A 22,077-nucleotide genomic window follows, 5' to 3' on the forward strand; every position below is an offset into this window, starting at 1 on the left:
TTTCTAGCACATATTTTGTTAGGTATTCAATAATCGATAATGTTTTTGCTATTTTCTGTTACTTTTTTAACCAATTCTATGCATAATAGAGGAAAATTTGCTAAAATAAATTTGTAAACAATCTGAAAATGTTAGATTATAGCTTTTTTCGGGTTCTTGTTATTACCGATTCTGAACCGTCCAAGAACTCCGCAGCGCATGCGCAAATGAAATAATGTCTTCATATTTCCTTCTGCGCATACGCATCACAGTTCTAGGACGGTTCAGAATCGGTAATAAGAGAAACCCGAAGTAAGTTTATGTGTTTCTGGCATTTAAAGCAACGTTGCCAATGCTAAACCTAAATTTAGCGTGTTTTTTCGCTCATTCTGGAATTACGAAAGGCGGTCGCCAGAAGAACGGCTCCTTCCCATAACTGCTATTTTACCAACGAGATCTGACTATTTATACCCACGAAGTTGCACGAAAGAGTTTTGATTGCATTGGTTACAACTTCCATGCAGAGGGTGTTAATCTTTTGTTGTTATATTATTAGATTAACTAAAAAGATTAACCCCTCCGCAAAGAAGTTAAAACCAATGCAATCAAAACTCTTCCACTTTTTGTGGATATAGGTGTATATTTAATTATTGTCGATCTCATAATAGGTAATTTATTTAAAATCCGTAATCACCCGAAAAAATAGAAGATATGGCAACGTTGTAAATTCTCAAATTTCTAGATTAGGTCTAGAATATATTTGTCTCTCTTATTACATAGGAGAGAGAAAGAAGGATATATCAAATATCAAACTTCCATCTGGTCTCAATTTTCTTTGCTATTTTGTTAAGAAAAGTGTTTTTCAGTAAAATGTTGGACACTTTTCTATCCCCAATCAAGTGTGGCTTTTAGATAAACTATAATATAATGAAAATATAGTGAAATTATTACTTTATAGGGCCGAAATAAAGAAAAATTCAATGTTGAAATAATTTTCCGTTTTTCTGAAAAACGGTAAGAGACCGCCAAGAAAAAAATAGATTCGCAATCTACGACCTCAAAATAGTGTGTATACCAATTTTGGTGAAAATCGGACGATTTCCAGTTTTCCCAACAATTACCACATTTTTATTTTACAGGTAACACCTAACAATTTCATAATAATGATTATTTTTTTTTACAGACGGATATAAGAAGATAGCTTTTATTTTTATTGTTTCAGTGATCCAGGGGGGGGGCAAATGCCCCCTCTTGCCCCCCCTGTCCGGCGCCCATGTGCTTAGGATATACTTTCATATGAAGTTTTTCTCTAAGAATAGGTCCAAGAATCATCCCTTTAAATATTAGCATGTCATTACAATACCCTGTATATTGAAAAATACAGGGTGAGTCTTAATTAAGTGCAAATATTTTTAGGGCTGGTAGATCTTGATAAAAGAAACATATTTTCTCTTTGTGGTTTTCCATATAAGTCCAAAATAACAGAGTTATTTTACTTTGAAAATTTCCAAAAAAAAAAATGATTTTTTGCTTAAATTTTGAGAACCGCTGCATTGTTGTCATATTATCAAGAAATTATTGTTTTTAACTAAAAAAAATTCCAAATTTTCCAATTTTTTTTTTTCGGGAAAAAAACCTCAATATCGTGTTTGGGCTCGACATATACTACCCTAAAAATAGTGGCACTTATTTAAGACTCACCCTGTATAATTAAATATTATGACGACACATTTTTTGGTCTCTAGAAATATAGTATATGATTATGGAATGCATTTTACATCCTGACGCTTTGTATAGATTTTAAAAGAACATGTTAATTTTCTTTAAAGTAATTATTGTAAATATTATTATTCTAATCATTTTTAGTGATAATTTATTTATGTAATTTAGATAGGACTGTATGTTTAGAACAGACGTATAAAGATTTTGCTGTACAAATGGCTGTGTAAAAAATTATGTCAGTGATATTATTGTCCATAAGATAAAGAACAAGGTCTGCTTGACATATACTTAATTTTTAGATTTAAAATTATTATTTTTGTTTATATCTTCCATTCTTTTTGATATCTATGTATATTTAAAATAAAATAAACTCTAATTAAGGTATCTCCAAACCATGTTATGTCATGAACTGCACTCTAAACGAATCATATAAATTTACAAAAGAAAACAAGTGCAGTTTGGTAATGTAACATAAACTTTGGTTACCTGAACTCTAGGGTGAGCCAAAAAAAAACTAACCTATGGAATTTATGGGTTAAACCGAAAAAAAATATCCCCAGCAGGCAGGAATTTTGCCTCATTTTTGAAAGGTGTCGATAAACATTCAAAATTTTCCATTTAAATGACACGTAAAAAAATATTTTTCCATTAAAGGTACCATAACTTCGAAACGGTTTACAGCAGTATATAGTGTATACAAACAGAAAAAAATGATGCGTACAAGGAAATGGTTTTCTATTTAAAAGTCAGTTTTTACTCCACTTCGAACTATACCGTTTATTTTGCCGTTTTTTTCTTTAACAATAAGCAATAAAAAAACAGTAATTCGTTACTTGACATTTCCACGAACGGAAACAAATTCAAAATAAAAATAATGATGAATGTATGCTCTTACTTGCATGGTGTGGACACCGCACAGTGCTTCTCATAGAATAACTAACTGAAAGAAATGAAAACTGCTATGTTAAAGCCTGGAAACAAACGCTCGACGCGATCCAAGCGGGCTACTGGCAGAACTAAAAGTTCGCGCCATATTTTTAAATGGACCTTTACTGCCAGTTCATAAGTTTTTTACTTATATTTGGTAATTTCAATCTAGATTATGAACTTATTTGTAACAAAACATTTTACAAAATAAAAATAATGTATTTTGATACAAATAAATTAATAATCTAGGTTGAAATTATCCCTGAAATTAGAATAAAACACGAAAAATTTGTAACTTGATTATTTTATTATAACATTGTTAATAAAATTACATATAACACATTCAACACTATACAAGTATATATAAAAGTTATCAGAATTTATACAATCAGTTATAAGTAATTATAAAAAAGGTTATAAATTATAAATAAATAATTCATTATATAAAAGACATATAGTTACCGTGAATATAATTTGGTATAACTTTAATCTCAACTTTAATGACCTATTCAAATAGAAACATCTTACAATTCACATTATATAATACACAAAGCCAAGGGACAAAATTGTTATTAAATCTATTCTCGATGACTCGAAGCATTTTTTTTTCAAATAAAACAGGACATATAGGGCTTATAAATAATACAAGGGTATAGAAAATATATAAATAAGTAAATACAAATATATTTTCAACCTAATGATTAATGATTATACTCGTTTAAATAAATAAATGATCTTTTTAAAATTACTTGTTTGTCTTTGCAAATTTGTATATTTAATATTTATCTAAAAGCGTACACTTACATAAATTACTGCACAACCTTTAAAATTAAGCTTTTAATATGTTATACAAATTCTTGATTCGATATAAATACACTTAAATAAAACTTTAAAATTAATGATCTTCCAAATTTCTGAGACAGCCATTTTGTTGAAAGAATTTGTTTTGATTATGAGAAATTTCATAAAAATTATCACAGGGATTAATTAATCTTATATATGAAACTACTTGGCTTTTAAATTTCACAATCCTATCGTCCAAAATACTCTAAATTCGCAAAAATCCGTAAATATTCCCATAAAAACAAATCACAATTCACTTCCACTTCACAGAAACTGACAGACATTGCCAGATATGGAATGACGTTTATTTTTCAATTTATTTTACTGATCTAACTGATCCGGGTCACTTAGAAATTAAATTTTTATTAAATTATTTAATTATAATTGTTTCTGGCGAAAGCAACTTCATATCAATGTTTATTCATAGGGTAACAAAGCACATCGCTGTTAAATTATCAACATTTTATATAAATATTTATATTTTTCAACTACTCCAACTACTCCAATTACTCCACAGAGAATCAAACGAATTGTTAATTAAACTATATTCTGTGGATGACTTGATAAAATCATGATGAAATTAAAGTCCCTAGATGAATATCTAGGGACTTTGGATGAAATTTCTACGCAGCGCCATCTATCCCTCTACTGGCAGAAACTCCGCCGTGTTTCCAAAATTCAAATGGCAGTTTCATCCGCCTGGTGCTCCTTCTAGTTTGCGCAAACTATACCGTGCAGGCAAGTCGCTACCGTATAGCCGCCACTTTAGCAGCGCGACGTTTACGCAGGCCGCACTTGTTGATTTGTGCGTGCTACCGTTTTACCGTCCACATACACGGGCTTCCCGATACAAACCAGTTTGCGCAAGTAAGTCTTCGGTAAAGCCTGTGCGTGTAGCCGGCCCTTGAGAGTAATTTTTTCAATACAATAATTCGTATATTTAAAAGCTTTGAAAAGTGAAAAAAATGCAGTTTTAGTGTTTGTTGATTAAAAATTTCCATATTTAGCAAAAAAACTAGATTTAAATAAAATAGAATAATATTGTTAAAAAATATTGTTTTTTCCATAGCAGCATTAAAATTGCCTATATATATCTCTCCCCTCTTTACAGGGTTGTTCACCACATACGACACGGAGTATTATAGCTAAACGATTAGATTTTTACAAATGGTAAGTTTTGGGTTCGTTGAAGGACTATTAGAGCTACAATTTAAAAATATTTTCACAAGATACAGAGTGTCCCAAATAAGTAAAAAATATCAAAGTTGTATTTTTTCAAATGGAACACCCTGTATATTATTACATTTTTAGTTTCTGCGATTAAAATAAAGGTAAATTTGATTAAGGTTTATCACACTTAAACCTTACCGTTTTTGAAATATTTTCAATTTTGTGAAATTGCAGTAAAAATTTTAAGGCTTCATTTCTCCAAGGGTATCAAAGTTTTTAATACTAAATATTTACTGAAGTTTAATTATTGATCAGTTATTGTGTTGCAATAATAGCAATAATACGACCTCATACAGAGTGTCTATAAATTTATTTTAAATAATATCTAGCTTTAAACGGCAATAACTTGTTTAATTTAAATGGAACACCCTGTATATTTTAGGAGAATCAGATGCACAGTTTAATTGTCCATCAAATTGTATTATACCATTTTTTACCTATTTCTTCAAGTTCTCGTAGAAAATGTATTTTCTTATAATTTACACCTAATTTATCAATATACCCATGGAATATTGACATTTTAGATTGTTTTTAAAGCAACAAATGTACAAACACAACAAAATGTGCAGATGCTAAAAGCGATAATATTACCAGCCTATTTGTATACAAAAATAAAACTATTTAAATCTTTATAAAAAAGTATACCATTAATTAAATATAACACCATTATTTCCGCCCAAATATTAATTAATTACATATTTAATTGTGTTAGTTAATAAATTATTCTAAATAAATGTAGATTTGGAATCAGAAATCAATATAATAATAAGTTATGAAAATGAACGTTTCTGTTGTCTTCATCTTAAAATATGGACTGCTGATTTGGATTCAGCTCCAAAAATTATCTTAGAAATTGCTTTTAGTTGTTCAGGTCCAAAACCGTGTATACTTACGAGATATTTCGAAATTTGGAAAAACTAAAAAAAACGTGTATCTCGCTCCCATTTAAATTTAAATTGCCGTTTTTTTTGTGTGAGCTCTGGTTATAATCTGAAATAACAGAAAACTAGTTTTCTTTATTTTTGTTATTATTTTTAAGTTTGGTTTGGTTGGAAGGACGTGAATTTATTTGACTTGTGGGGTTTTTGCTGGAATTTTGGCAAAAACCGTGGAAACAAACAAGTCTTCTTAGCAACTGTTCGAACGATTACGAACGACAAACAACCAAACCACAACCATTTGAAATAATTTATACACTCGTTATTAATTCTGCATTTTTTGATTTTTTTCACTTTTCAAAACTTTCAAATATACGAGTTACGGAATTGAAAAAAATTACGCTCAGATAGTTTTCTTAGGAAATTTCACGCTCTACAAGAATCCGTGATCTATTTTTTTTTATGGTAAACCGTTTCAAAGTTTCTGGTACCTTTAATGGAAAAAGATTTTTTACGTGTTATTTACATGGAAAATTTTGAATGTTCACCGACACCTTTTAAAATTGAGCTCGGGGATATTTTTTTCTCGGTCATTAGGTTCATTTCAACCCACATATTCCATAGGTTGTTTTTTTTTTTGGCTCACCCTACTGAACACATAGTAAAATATAAGAGATAGGCGACTCTCAATATAAACTAATTGTACATATTGACTAATTAAATGATGGCAAACTTCTAGCGTGTAAGTTATTGTTGTTTTGGTTTTTGTTTATTTTTATTCATTCAAAACACAAATTCGTGTAATATAAAGTATATTGTAAAATGATGGTAACAACTTCAATAGATACCCCCTATGTATGTAACGACCTATCACATCAAGGACACTAAATATTTTAATTTGAAAATAAAATATTTCAGTTGTTCGTTTATTTTTCTACCTATCTTGCTAACATCAAAATTTTGGAGAAAAAAAAGTATGCTTTATTAAAAAATTCGATTTTTTCCAAAACAAATTAATTTTATTATCTGTTTAACCATATTTTTAATCTCTATCTATATAATAAAATATAAATTTGCATAAGGTTATAAAATACTAGAATGTACAAACAAATTATATGATTCAGTTAAAGCCTGTGAAGGAACACGATAAGAAAAAAATCGTTACAATATAGATTAATTTAAGTACTGTCTTTTTTAAGCATTGGATTCTTGAGGAGCAAATATGTCTTTCTTAGATTTTTCGCTCTCATTTTTCACCATTTGTTCATAAAAATGTCTTCTCCTTTCTTCTTTGGCAATCAGCATTTGGGTCTTGAGTTTCCTGATAGATTTAGCCAGCATGTGTGCAAATACAATACCCAGGACCTAAAAATTATTTCAGTTTTGTCAGTTTAAAACTACATACTACAAAAATACCTGCCACTAACTCAATAATTGTTTCAAAAAATGTCCTTTTGAAATTAAATGAATATTTTTAGTCTTTTGTCAACCACATGTCAAACTTACAATCTTAAATGGGAATGGGGATCAAGTGGCACATCGTTTTAAAGAGCGTTTAATTCTCCTTTAAATGGTATCCTACTATGTTGCTTTTTGTCCATAGATTTCCGAATAATCGCGTTTCAAAGTTGCAGAAACAATTAAACACGCCTGCGTTGAGATTTTGGTTTTCAGACTAGTGTTTACACATAAATGATTCCAATGTATTTCCTTGTAGCACAAATGATTATAAGATTAGGTTACACCACTTACGCCCTATCTTATAAGTTGTTCAAAATGTTTTCCATTTTTCTATAAACAATAATAAAGTCTATTTTCAAACTCCTCCCTAACATTTCGGAAAACTTCACCGGGAATTGACCGAAATTCTACTGCAATTCGCTTTTTTAGATCATCAATATCAGTAGATTGTGTTTTATAAACAATGGATTTAATATGTCCCCAAAGAAAGAAGTCTAAAGGTGTTAAATCCGGTGATCTTGGAGGCTATTCAATTGGTCCCCTTCTATCAATCGATGTACCCAAAAATCTCTCGTTTAACTACTGTCGAACCGGAAAAACATAATGAGGTAGAGCACTATCCTGCTGGAGTGTTAACAAATCCTCCTGCAAAACTGGATTACCCTCTGCATCAATTTGAGTTTGTAGCTCTTGGGTGATAAGAGGATCAATAGTCTCTTGAAGCATATTTAGATGTAATAGAATAATATCAAGCTCTGTAAAATTTTATCTTTTTGGTTTGTTATTCTAAGATGGGACCATTTCAGTTTACGAAGTTATCAGTCGACATAGGCAAACGAATTTTAAAAGGCCTAAGCAAATAATCTAATGATATTCAAGACACATAAACTCTCTAAAAGTACGCATATATCCTGAGAAACTAACTAAGCAAATAATACAATCTTCTAAATAATTTAAAGTCACATAAACGAGGGTAAAGTAGAACAAACATTCATCCCTTATTATCAAAACTCTATTTGACAGAGTGGTACCAGTTGTGTACCCTAGGGATATCTCAAAATAAACAACGCAGAAAAAGCAGGTAGGCATGCTTAAGGAAATAAGTAAAATTAAATCATCCCCTCGCTAGAGGTTTTACATTGAAAATTAAAAGTATTAAATATATGTTTTAAAATCAGAATCCAAATGTTCACGAGATGAATGTCTGAAAATGATAGAAATAGGATTATCTTTGTTTCCGTTCCTAGAGTTAAATAGAAATAGACAAAAATGTGAAGAAATAAAGAGTTAATTTCTAGGCGGTTTTTTTCTAAGGTAATCCTATGGCACGATATCATTTGTATTAGTTAAGGCTTAGATTATGAATATTATTCAGCAAATTGGTAAAAGAGAAAGATTTACACGGAAGGGTTTAAAAAATTACATTTAATTAATAAATAGGACATGCTGATGCCCTCTCGGGATAAGGACCAGAAACACAGGTGAAAGAAGTCTAGGGATCTTTCGGGGAAGGAACCCTTCGGCCAATTAAAAAGGTGCAAAATATGCATTTGGATGGGTATTCGAAGGTTCCTCAAACAGGGGCGTGCCGAAGATGTAGTAACGCCTTTCCGAGATAGTACCAACATCAGTATTTTCATCTTCAAAATGAGTTCGGTACTGACTTTTAAATTAGACGGTCGAATTTACTCCGTGTAGATCTTATATTATCCAGTGGTCTTTTTAATTGCTTTAGTAAGTTCTCTATCTAAAGATTGTCTCAAATAAATTCTCAAGTTAGGAAATTCTAAACTATTCATGCTTAAAGTATTTTAATTGTTGTTTTTGGATTTTCTCTAATATTTTTCTTTATTAATTATTTAAGACTTTCTGTTTCTTCTAAACGCTTCAGTAAAATTTAGATGTCATTGCATAAGTGATTATTTTGCAATTGTTCTTTTTATTAAATTCTAATTTAAATTTAATTGTTGGGTGAATATTTTTTTAACATATTAATTTTCTGCCAACGATAATTCTAAGAGAGATTTGAGAGTGTATGCGAATTGTAGATAATTTAAATTGGACTAATAAGAAGAATATTTTGTATTTTTTTTAACTTTATCATCTCTGACTTTTAATTTCAATTCTCTAATTGTCATTAATTATTTTTGATTCAATTTCTTTCTTTTTCATTAATTATAAATGTTTTGTTGTTAAATCTTTTTCTTTATTTTTTTATTTATTTATTTCTTTATATTAAATATAGTTAGGTGTTGTGAAAAATCGGCATTTTATTTCTTTATTTCACCTAATCACTAAAATATTAAGTTATTTAAAAGAACACTGTGATAACCTGTCGAGTGGTTCAATCTGAAGTATGAGTCCAAGACCGAAGAGGTAGATCTACAAGGGGATCAGTAAAATCTTCGACAGGTTCTTGTTGTTGATGTATTGCTGATGGATGTTGACGTAATAAGGTAAGTGGCAATAGAGTTTATAGTAACTGAATTTAGAAAGAGCCCTTCTATAAAAGTGCGATACCTTTAATTTCTAATTTTAGCTGGTTATATTTTGTTTTCTTATATATAAACAATAAACTCTATTTACGCTCTGAAAAGACGGTGCTCTCATTAATCCAAGTTCTGCCTACCGCTCAATAAATTATTTTAATTATAATAATAATATAAAGGCCACACTACCATGATAACGGACAAAATCTTGAAAGTTTTGTCACATAGATACAAATCACGATCAAAGAAACGTTAATGTTTATGATGTTTTCTGTTTATTAGTATTACGACTCCTCTAAAAAAATGTAAATCATTTGTGCTACAAGGAGACCCATTGCAATAATTTTTGTGTAAACACAACCCTGAAAACCTTTAGGCGACTTTGAAACGCGATTATTCGGAAACCTTTGGACAAAAAGCAACAAAGTATTCAGAAAGAAACATGCCAAATTCAAAGCAAATCCGAACACCAATTTTATATTTCACCTAAATCAATAAATAAATAAAAATCCATGATTTGATGCTATAAAACTACTTAATTTCCTATGGTACCTACCTGTATCATTGAAACGCAGAGAGCTCCGACAGCCAATAGTAATGCGCATTGGGAAATGATGCTGGAAAGTCTAGGCAAGCAACCACGCAGATAGATACTACCTGGAGTGCAAACTTCGAATTCACAGCAAGTTGTAGGCATGTGCATAGTTTGGTTATTGACCTCAACTGCAACTAATGGAAAGTTTGTTCTTTCGGAATATACGTTCCAATCCTCGTAGTAATCGACACCACAACATTGTAACTGTGTGAAAATATATGTAATTAACTAATTGAAAGGATGCATACAGTAGTCCTGCAACTTTATTTTTTCTTTTAGGTGCAGAACTAAAAATGACAAGTTTATACAAGGTTGTTCACCACATACGACACGGAGTATTGTAGCTAAACGATGAGATTTTTACAAATTGTAAGTTTTGGGTTCGATGAAGGACTATTAGAGGTACAATTTAAAAATAATTTTACAAGATACAGAGTGTCCCAAATAAGTAAAAAATATCAAAGTTGTATTTTTTTAAATGGAACACCCTGTATATTATTACATTTTTACTTTCTACGATTAAAATAAAGGTAAATTTGATTAAGGTTTATTATACTTAAACCTTACCGTTTTTGAAATATTTTCAATTTTGTGAAATTGCAGTAAAAATTTTAAGGCTTCATTTCTCCAAGGGTATCAAAGTTTTTAATACTAAATATTTACTGAAGTTTATTTACTGATCAGTTATTGTGTTGCAATAATAAAAATAATACTACCTTATACAGAGTGTCTAAAAATTTATTTTAAATAATTATTAGCTTCAAACGGCAATACAGTTTGGACAACCCTGTATAATATACTTCTAATATACAGGATGTGTTTAATATTAAAATTGAAAAATATGAAAAGATGAACCCGTTTGGGTTGTTTTATGCTTGGTGAAAATAGTCGTTTAATGTTTTTAGCTATTTCTTTATTTGCCAAAAACAGCTTGGAGGTCAAATTACAAAATAACTATAAAGTAATACATTTGCTTAAAGCTATCTATATATATTGTTTTTTCTAGTGTCTTAGAGTTGAGAGATCTATATGTATTAATACTCCAAACATATTCAAAATCTTTAAAATTTTCGAAACACTATACAGGGTTGTTCACCACATACGACACGGAGTATTGTAGCTAAACGATGAGATTTTTACAAATTGTAAGTTTGGGGTTCGTTGAAGGACTATTAGAGCTACAATTTAAAAATATTTTTACAAGATACAGAGTGTCCCAAAAAAATAAAAAATATCAAACCAAATCCGGCAGCATATTCTGCAGATAAAAATAAGTAAAAAAGTTCGTATAAATGTATGTCCTAAAACGCTTAGTTTCGGAGATACAGGGTGTTAAAGTTTCATTTTTATTAAGATTTTTTTTCCAAATCATTTCTGAAGTAACGTCAATATTTAGATGAAAATTGGTGTCTGGGAATTTTTTGACTTGAGAAATTTGATTTTGATGTCAATACGACTCGTATTTGTAGGGGGCGCCACCTATATGTGTTTTAACTGTTTTGAAGAGTAAAAACTTTTTGTCCGTACCTGTATAAAACTACAAACTTGACAAAAAAATTAACATGTCGAGGAGATAGCTATTTAACTGAAATAATAAATTTGGGAAGTTTCTATTTTTTTAAATTAATGTTGAAAAAATGATGATAAAACAGTTTCTGTCAAACGTTTGGCACAAAAACATTTTAAAATAATTATGATTTTAGTCTAATAACTATTTAGTTTCAACAACATGTTTAATTTATGTCATTGACGACACACATTACTCGTACTCTAACTAACATTACTCGTAGCGATTTTTACCAAGAGACATTTTTTTACGTAAAAAACGTCGTTAATGTATTTTTTTACTCAGTAGTTTTATACAGGTATAGACGAAAAGTTATTACTATTCAAACTAGTTAAAAAAATATGTAGGTGGCGCCCCCTACAAATATGAGTCATACTGATATCAAAATCAAATTTCTCATGTCAAAAAACTCCCAGAGACCAATTTTCATCCAAATATTGACGTTAGTTCAGAAATTATTTAAAAAAAATCGAAATAAAAATTAAACTTCAACACCCTGTATCTCCGAAAATAAGAATTTTAAGACATACATCTATACGAACTTTTTACTTATTTTTATCTGCAGAATATGCTGTCGAAGTTTCCGGAATACAGTGACAGGACCACCCTGTAAGACAGGACCACCCTGTAATAACAGAACCTGTTTTTAAAATTTATTGATTATACAAATAACTAAGACATTTGACAGGATATGACATTACTAGTAATATGTAAAATCTGTTCAACGAGTAAATTCATCAGACAGAACCAAAAAATGAGAGAAAATCCAATTTTTCAGTTGCTCTTCTCAAAATTGAGGATAAATAATTGTATGTTAAAGTATAATGAGCGCTGTTGTTTTTAGTGTACCTATACCAAAAATTGTATATAATTGCTCAACACTCAAAAATATATCCCATACCATATTTTTTTTAGTAGAGATCCAAGATCCAATTGAAAATAAATATAATAAAATAATATGTAGAATGTAGAATGTTTAGGAGGGGAGTTAATCACTGCGACCTTATAGATCTATTGTTTGTTCCCCTTCCTTGAGTTATAACGAGTTATAACTCATCATACAGTCTCAGCGCTTTAACCAAAGCCAGTATCTAAGACGGCTCCACAGAGGCCAGCTCTCCATCCTCGACATCAGACGTACCAAGGTTCATGGCACGAATGGTCGTCGTCTCGGCGCAGTCAGTGATAAGGTGTTCTGGTGTTTCCCCATTTTCCCCACAAAATCTGCATTCGCCGTTGTTTCTCAGTTTCAGCCTACTGAGGTGTTTGTTGATGAGACAGTGTCCTGTTAGAAACCCCGTGACAATCCGAAGATTGTTTTTACTTAAATCAAGGAAAACCTTTGATTTTTCTCGGTCATAAGTTCTGAGGAACTTTTTCGAGTGTCTTAGACCGTTGTTGGAGGACACCAATTCCAAGTTACGGATGGAGTCTTCCAGATTCTTCAGTTTCGCTTTCAGTTGGTTCCCGTTTGGAAAACAGAACGGTTCTGGTCCAGTTAGTGCAGTGTTCGCTCCTTTCCTAGCTAGATCATTTGCTTTTTCATTGCCTTCTATCCCTTGGTGAGCAGGCACTCAGAGTAGGAAGACTTTATTTTCTTTGCCTAATTTGTTGAGCTTCTCTAGGCATTCTTTGACCAACTTCGAAATGATGGTTACTGAGTTGATCGCGTTAAGTGCTGCTTGACTATCGGATAGGATGGCAATTTCCTGTTTTCGATAGTTCCTATCTAAGATAAATTGTACGCATCTTTCGATAGCGCAAATTTCTGCCTGAAGGATACTGAGGTAGGTGCCCATTGGTTCGGAGTATTTAGTTTTCGGCCCAAATACTCCTATCCCTGTCCCTGCTTTGGTTTTGGAAGCATCAGTATACCACGTGATGGTATGATCTTTTATATGCTGACTAAGCGTTTCTTTCTTCCCAATCCTTTTTATTACTCAATACTACAGTGAAGTGTTTCTCAAAGTTGTAAATTCTTGGAATGTCATCCACTGGGAGTTGGAGAAGTGGAATTTTCTTTTTGAGGGTGTTCCAAGCCACTGACCTGAAAATTCTCCCAGTACTATTTCCGTCAATGACCATTCTAATCATTGTCGCATTGGCGTAACTACCGACGACAATGTGCAGTGGTGTTAGGTCTAGAATGACCTCCATTGCTGCTGTTGGACATGTTCTCATGGCACTGTGATGCAGATACATGCCAGTCTCTGTCCTTTGCACAGGTTTTGCCTTGCTGTACGTTGCTCTAGTTTTGTATACCAAGCAACTGCTCCATAAGTAATCATGGGTCTTACTATCATGGTATACATCCAGCGCAAAATGTTAGGGGCGCAGCCCCACCTATTTCCCGCCAGTCTTCTGCCTATCATGAAAGCCTTTGTGGCTTTGCTGGTAATGTTCTCAATATGCCTGTTCCAGAGAAGTTTACTATCCAGGGTTATTCCCAGATATTTCACTTCCTGTGATGGCAGTATTTCCTTTCCATCTAGATGGATTCTTTTCAAGTTTTTCAAACTTCGCTTTCTGGTGAATGGCACTACTGCGGTTTTATCTGTGTTAATACTCAGCCCGACAGTCCTGCACCATCTCTCAGCGAGGCGGAGTCCTCTTTGGATAATATCACACAGGGTGCCTTCATGTTTCCCCCGTGCAATGATGACTATGTCATCTGCATACCCTATGCAGTGTAAATAAAATAATATAAAAATCGGTAAAATATTACAACTGAACTATATGATATATTTTTATACGTACATTGTACTGTGTGGAGTTCCAGGTGAAAGCATTATATTCCATATCGTAGTGACTCATTGCAACTCTCATATTATAAGCAATGTTATTCTCAATGTTGGACCTCATCGCGTACGCCGCAATGCACACAGAAATTTCCAAAACTAGGACCAGACTTAACAAAAAGGCATACTGGAAAGAAACATATTATCACTTAAAATTGTGAATTATCTAAATATATTTAATCTTTATCTTAATGGAATATTAGAACAACTTACCGTGTTTACCAAGAAAGTGCTCTTTCTAATAGCCCCAACGCAGCCAAACATAGCAATGATGAAGATGAAGAATCCAATTACAATGGAAAGAGTTGCTGGATTGTAGTAATAGGTTTCCATAAATTCTTCAAAATTGGTGTAGATGCTCTTGATTGTATATCCAATGGATATCAATAGCAATCCTACCAACTACAGAAAAATATATATATTAAAAGTAAATAGCATAATAATATGTACAACAAACTAGTAGAAAGAAAAGACATTCTAAGAAATAACACAATACTGGAAATAGTAGGAGAATATATACAGGGTGTCCCACTTAAGATGGATACAAGCCAATATCTTGATTGTTTGTTGAGCGATCTTTTTCATTTTTGGCAGGAGGCTGTATGGCTATAAGACGTACATTTTGCCCAGGGCAAGAAATGCGATACCTCATAGACGTACGTTTTAATGGGGTTTGATATTTTTCGAGTCAAGAGTAAACTACCTTTAAGACAGTATTTATTTCAAATCTGATACTCAACTGTTATCTAGGAATTTATTCATTATAGTCTATGTAGTCTTTGGCCACACTTTCAATCAGGTCAGCAATTTAAAAGATATTATTTTTAATTTTTCTGTGAATTTGAAATCTCAATGTATATGATCTATTGATTTCACTTTTATAAATGACGTTAAGGTAATGCCCCCGCCCGCGCCCCTTGGCAACAGGTTCAGGAACCTCGCTGGCCATTATGCTGCTCCACCATTTCCAATCCATCTTCCGGGGAAATTATTTGATTGTTTATATTATATTATATTTATATTATTTTTTATGTTTTTTTTTTATTTTTTATTGCATTTGATTTTTCGTATACAATGTTTAACCCAACGTCAATTTTAGTTTGAAGGCTTATCAATATTGTAACGATGAATAGATTAAATATTAAAAAAAAACAGAGCCGGACTTAATATAAAAAGTGTGGCATATCATTGTACTCAGGAGACCAAGTTCTTGCAAAATCTGAAATAAAAAATGCAGAGCCGTATTTAAAAAAATTAAGCCGGCCTCTGTATCCCACAAATTATCACCTATTTTGAAAATCTAAAAATACTATCAGATAACCCTAATAAGGTGGCTATGAAAATGTGCAAATAGTTTTTTGATTTTCTAAAAAATAACTTGGCACCGTTTTTTCTTCGATGATAATCATGGTTAAGCTGTTATCTTACATACTAAATTATCTAACTTAATTTTGAAAACAATAATTGGGAAAAAATGTACATATTTTAATCTATTGTTTGTTATTTTTTTTTAATAAAACAGGATTAACACAAATCTGCGTATTCGGTTAAGAAGATAATTAAGAATTATTGTGCTTTAATAAGGTAAAACAAGGTATTAAAAACATAAATTTAGTAATTATCGACCAAAATGATCATGCTTTCCTTATAATTAATAGCAATTTGATCGATTAACAGTAGTCATTGTTAAAAATATCCTGTACTAAGTTTAATCAATAAATACAGCATGTAATAAGTAGGTATAAAGTATTGTTAAGAAATTCTATACAGACTTCTTAATTATTTATTACATATTGTTTTAGATCTATAAAGGTGTATTAGATACCGGATAACTGTATTAGAATAAAAAAAACAGTAACGTTATCTTTTAATACATCAAGCTACTGTCAAATTATATTACTAAAAATGTTTAAAATTATTAGTTAAGGAAATAAAAAATATATTTGTATAAAGTCATTTTAGGAAATTGCACTTGCTCTCGTTTTGTTCTTTGTGAAGGATGGACATGGAAAACCATAAAATCAGGTATTTTATAAATAAATAAATAATAAAATAATACACCCAGTACAACTAGAATATTAGTCTATGGAAATATACCCCTTACTCAAGACTCAAGTGTATATTATATAGGTCTATTTTTAAATTAAATATGCAAGAAAATATCTTTTTTCTCAAGTACTCTTATCTAAGAAAAATCTCCCGAACAAATATAATTAATATTGTTATTTAGACTCTGTGAAATTTAATTGTTGTTGTTTTGCTCTCCTTCAATCAGATATGTTATATTTTAACATGTATGTAAAACAATGTTATCAACTAAATAGTAACGGTCACGTCACATGTGATTTTTGATCACTTAAAAATAGCGATAGGTAGTTTTATCTATGAACAATTTTAGAGATTGTTTTAAATACATATATACGTCTTTCCGGTCAATGAATCAAAAACACAACATCAATTAAGGATTCTAATTATTAGCAAGTAAAGGTATTTTCAAGAAGTGCACTAGAAAAGGAAGTTTACTCACCACAAACATCACGTTGGCGACGCATAACATATACTTTATGCATCTCATTCCAAAATCTAGGTCTTTTTGGGAAGCCATTTTATTTTTTTATTTCGTTTACACGTCCCTGCAACCAAGGTGCAAATTTAACTAAACAAGCCTCATTTAAAGTGTCTCTGACAATGATCCTACTTACTTTGCTTATCAGCGATATCAGATTAACAGCCTAGCCGAGCTGATAATAATAATAATCTTCAATTATGTGCGTTTTAGAATTAAGTACATTATCTGCCAAAAACTGAATATATTACGTGGACGATCGATTTTTTGTCGATTTTCATGTATCCACGTCGGTATATATAAAATATTTGCTAGAACAGTAAGGTGCTTGTCTGCCACTGTACTGCATTATTAATATAGTTTTTTTTTATTGTTTGCACGCGTTATCGACAAAATAATTTCTTGCTCGATTACGATATTATTTGATTGTTTAAAAATTTACATTGCCACTGCATTATTACAGTAAAGCTTCATTCAGAACCTCGCAATTAGTGGAATAAATTAAACACTTTATACTTTTTAATTTACGATCATTCACAAAGTTTAAAAAACACTAAATAAAATTAATAGAATATCCTAGCAACAGCTTGAGTTAGTCAGTTGTATCCATAGAGAAAGTCTAATGCCGGGCCCAGACCAAGCAGACCCCAAGTAGCAAATTTTATTTTATAAAGGCTGTATAAACAGCTATGTGATAATTTTTATAGGATATCTCAATTCATATAACGTGCTATAAGACCGTAATATGATAGCTTTACAACCAAAAAAGGCCCATTTTTATACAACCGTTTAGTAGTATAGAAGCTCTATAAAAAGTGTATACAACTCTTATGCAATTATTTTACACAGCGTTATATAACTATTATAAAACTTGTTTTATTGTGTATTACGTGGTCACAACTAAGAAACAGAACAATAAAAACATTTGATCATTTAGTGAGGTAAAAGAGTATTTTATTTTTTACCGAAGAATATTAGGAGCAAATTATATTTTAAGCGTGTCGTAAAATGAATCTAGAAGATGTGGATTGTTAAAAAGGGGACTTTACTCGACAATGAAAATGGCGGGTAGAGCCAGAAGGTACAACAAATATGTAATATAAAAAATCATTAATAGGGTTTGAAAAGTAGGGACAATTTTTGTTGCGCCGAAAATTTTACTGGTAGATTATAGGTATGTATTTGGCAAAAAATTAAAGCGCTTTAATTTCGATTAAGGTTTACGTATAAATTTAAACAATAAAATAAAATAAAATTTTCAAAAATTCTTGTTTTTGTTATATTGTCACTGGATTTTTGTACCATCGAATAGAAATAGAACTAAAAGCTAGTTGGTTAGGTTAGATTAAAATTATACTGGTCAAACTAGTTAACTCCAAATAACGTTGTCATTTATGTACTGTTAAATGGAGTTACTCCTAAGTCCTCCTACACTGGGTGCCTGCTCACCAAGGGATAGAAGGCAATAAAAAAGCAAATAATCTAGCTAGGAAAGGAGCGAACACTCCACTAACTGGACCAGAACCGTTCTGCTTTCCAAGTGGTAACCAACTCAAGGCGGAACTCAAGAACTTGGAAGATTCCATCCGCAACCTGGAATGGAAATCTTGCAACGGTCTAAGACACTCGAAGAAGTTTCTGAGGGCTTATGATTAAGAAAAATCACAGATCTTCCTGGGTTTAAGTAAGAACAATCTTCGGATTGTCACGGGGTTTTTAACAGGACACTGTCTCCTCATGAACACCTCAGTAGATTGAAACTAAGAAGAAACGGCGAATGCAGATTCTGTGGGGAAGATGGTGAAACACCAGTACACCTCATCACTGAGTGCGCCGAGACGACAACCATTCGTGCCATGAATTTTGGTACGACTGATATTGGAGATGGAGAACTACCCTCTATAAAACCGTCCCAGATACTGGCTTTTGTCAAAGCCCTGGGACTGTATGATGAGTTATGATTCAAGAAAGGGGGACACAATGGATCTGTAAGGTCGAAGTGATTAACCCCCCTCCCACTCATTCTAAATTCTAAAAAATTCTAAAAATGGAGTTATCTGATTGCTGCGGGGAATGATTGGACTATTTTTTAAAGGACAATTCAGTAAAAATCTCATTTTCGTAAAAAAGTGGAGCTGCCTGGTTATTGCAGCCACCCTTCAATTGAAACCACTAATTTAGTTCACTAATTGCGAGGTTCTGAATGAAGATTAACACTTTCAGACAGTAGATTTTCTCATTGCAGCCTTTCAGACAGTACCAATAGTGCAATAAATACAGGGTAACCCCGAACAAGCTCCATATCAAGTTTTTTAATTCAGTTTCAATCCAATTTCCAGAAAATAATGCGAGTAACAATACCGCATATTTATGGTGATTCAAAATATTATCCAAATGTTGTAGATTTTGAAATGGAATTCCGTATTTTTTTCGTTAGGGTTCAATAGGTTTATTATAAATTTTCCATTACAAGGGTACCAACATAATTTACACCGAATGATTTTTAACATAAGAAAATGTTTAGACTAAATTTTAAAAGGTATTGCCAACATTATAAAAAGTTAAACTTCAAAACTAACAATTACTACTCAATAAGGTAAAACCAAAAAGCTTCAAACTTTCTGTATGATTATTTTTAATTTGTTTTTAATTTTTACGTATATTATGTATTAGGTTCTTTAAAATCAAAGAAGCGATTGCCATACATTACTAACATCTACTGATGCATGAGCAATACATTTATTTTTATTAGATTGTATTAAAAAAACCTCTTTTATTTTTCTTTTAGAGGATATCGCTTCTCTCATTACAATTTTTGCGTAGTTAAAATCCATTTTGTGCCCTGTGCCCCATAAATGCTAACAAATCTTAGATTTGTGAAAGTCGCCCTTTCTTAAATAATCTTTATGTTCTTTAATTCGAATATTTAAAGGTTTAGATGTTTTACAAATATAAAATTTATCACATTCACATGGTATTTTATATATTACATTTTTTGTTTGTTGTCCAGTGTTCATTGGTTTAGTGTGTGTTAAAATGGATCTAAGTGTATTTTAGGTTTTGAAAGATGTTCGTATGCTATATTGTTTTCCTGTCCTTATTTTTTTAATTATTAAGAGACAATGCAATATTTTCAAAACTTCTTTTTGAAAAATATTACCATATCAATAGGTTCAAACTTCATAATATCTTTTCATACCTTATCATAAAATAATCAAATGTCTAATTTCATCAAAATTTGTGAAGGTGATTTGGTTATGATTAAATGTTATTTTATTTTTATCTAATTCAGTGGAAAATCTTGCCTAAAATTACCGAAATATATTTAGCGTTTACATCAACTTTAATTTGCCAAATAAAACAGAAAACTATAGTGTACCTGTTGAATGTTTAGTTGCCTATAATGCTAACTATATTTAATTTTTTTTATTCTCGATGATGAATGAGATAAATCATTCGTCACGTAATCATTACAATCTAATATCTAAATTGATTTATAACACTTAAGCAAACAAAATAATTAAATTTAGATATACAAATATTTTCTTCTCGATTTATGATACAGTTTTTTAACAAACTTTAAGATTTCAAAAATTATATAAATATTTTTAAACGTGATAAGTTATTCTTTTTAAAATTAGTGAATATTCTGTACAATATTATAAGTGGTTTCATGGCTTTTTATGTAAACAGCAATGCTACCTAACATAATTAACTTTTATATCAGCATGAGAAAAAACAATATGGCGATATTATTATATAACTTGGTAATATTTGAGGGATAGTTTCATCTCGTTGGAATTTGACTTTCGAAAAATCCGTTTGCCAAAAATAAGCTTTTTACGTCAAGCAGTTTAAGCAGAATCGTGGCTAAGAAATTACCCAACTTTTTGGAACACCCTGTATGATTTTTTAAAAATTTCAAAATATGTAAAAAACCAAATAAATTATGCTTGTCCAAGCGTTTTCCCGAAAGACTAACCGTTTTTTAAATAACAAATATTGTAATATTTGAGGGGCGTTTTTCACCCTCTTGGAATATGAGATTCGAGAAACCCCTCCTTATCGAACCTCTACACCCCACAGTCAATCCGTTTGCCAAAAATCAGCTTTAAACGTCAAGCAGTTTAAGCAGAGTCGTGATTACTCAATGGTCATATTTTATGAAACACCCTGTATAAATTTATAAAAATATATAAATATTTTAATATTTGAAGGATTAGTTTCACCCCCTTAGAATTCGAGTTTCGAAAAATCCCTTCTTATCGAACCTCGAAATCGAAAAAATCAGCGTTTTACGTCAAGCGCTTTAAGCAGGATCGTGATTAATCAATGACCAGATTTTTCGAAACACCCTGTATACATTTTTAAAAAATCTTAAATTATGTAAAAAAACAAAATAAAATATACGTGTTTAAGCGTTTTTTTCGGAAACTTGACCGTTTTTTAAATAAAAAATATTGTAGGTAATATTTGAGGGGTGGTTTCACCCTCTTGGAACTGGAATTTCGAAAAATCCCTTCTTATCGAACCTCTACACCCTAGAATCAACCTGTATGCCAAAATTGAGCTTCTTACGTTGAGTGGTTTGAGCAGGATCGTGATTAATCAGTATGTCAGTCACTTAAGGATTTTATATATTAGTATAGATTTAGAAAATATCGAAATAAAAATGAAACTTCTACACCCTCTATCTCCGAAACTAAACATTGTAGGATATACATATTTATATCTTATTTATACAAGTTTTTAATTTTTTAATACAGTTCGGACCACCCTGTATAAGTCTATAAGTTGAAATAAACTATTTCGTTCTTCAGTGTTATGGTGTGTCAAACACAAGCAGAGAAAAACAATTCGTACAGGACAACAAATGATTAATCTTAATCCCAAGAACAAAAGCGACGGATGTTGTAAATCATTCTTTTTAAAAACATGCTACTTTTGAATGTAACTATTTACATTGAAAAGTTATAATCAAGCGTTATCAAAAGATAAAATTGTCACTCGTTACACATTGTG

The 22,077-nt window shown here is 31.1% G+C and overlaps 1 protein-coding gene across 1 annotated transcript; it reads right to left on the reverse strand.

Annotated features, from left to right (window-relative positions):
• Positions 1 to 6,576: 6,576 nt before the first annotated feature.
• Positions 6,577 to 17,223, reverse strand: LOC115885577 (CD63 antigen-like). The gene is made up of 5 exons (XM_030904529.1): positions 17,017 to 17,223; positions 14,703 to 14,891; positions 14,449 to 14,616; positions 10,086 to 10,328; positions 6,577 to 6,944 (listed from the first exon to the last, which is right to left on the reverse strand). The coding sequence occupies exons 1-5, from the start codon at positions 17,092 to 17,094 to the stop codon at positions 6,774 to 6,776; spliced, it is 849 nt and encodes a 282-aa protein (XP_030760389.1). The 5' UTR covers positions 17,095 to 17,223; the 3' UTR covers positions 6,577 to 6,773.
• Positions 17,224 to 22,077: the final 4,854 nt, after the last annotated feature.

Source organism: Sitophilus oryzae, unplaced genomic scaffold (genome assembly GCF_002938485.1).
Source record: "Sitophilus oryzae breed Bouriz unplaced genomic scaffold, Soryzae_2.0 scaffold_402_pilon_pilon, whole genome shotgun sequence".
NCBI classification, from domain to species: domain Eukaryota; kingdom Metazoa; phylum Arthropoda; class Insecta; order Coleoptera; family Curculionidae; genus Sitophilus; species Sitophilus oryzae.

What these genes read in the sequence shown, in the direction of transcription:
- LOC115885577 (XM_030904529.1), bottom strand. Translation starts at nt 17,094, where the DNA reads ATGGCTTCCCAAAAAGACCTAGATTTTGGAATGAGATGCATAAAGTAT. An exon ending in TCGCCAACGTGATGTTTGTG is followed by an intron (nt 14,892 to 17,016) that starts GTGAGTAAACTT and finishes ATTTTTCTGTAG; the next exon opens with TTGGTAGGATTGCTATTGAT. An exon ending in TCTGCGTTTCAATGATACAG is followed by an intron (nt 6,945 to 10,085) that starts GTAGGTACCATA and finishes AATAATTTTTAG; the next exon opens with GTCCTGGGTATTGTATTTGC.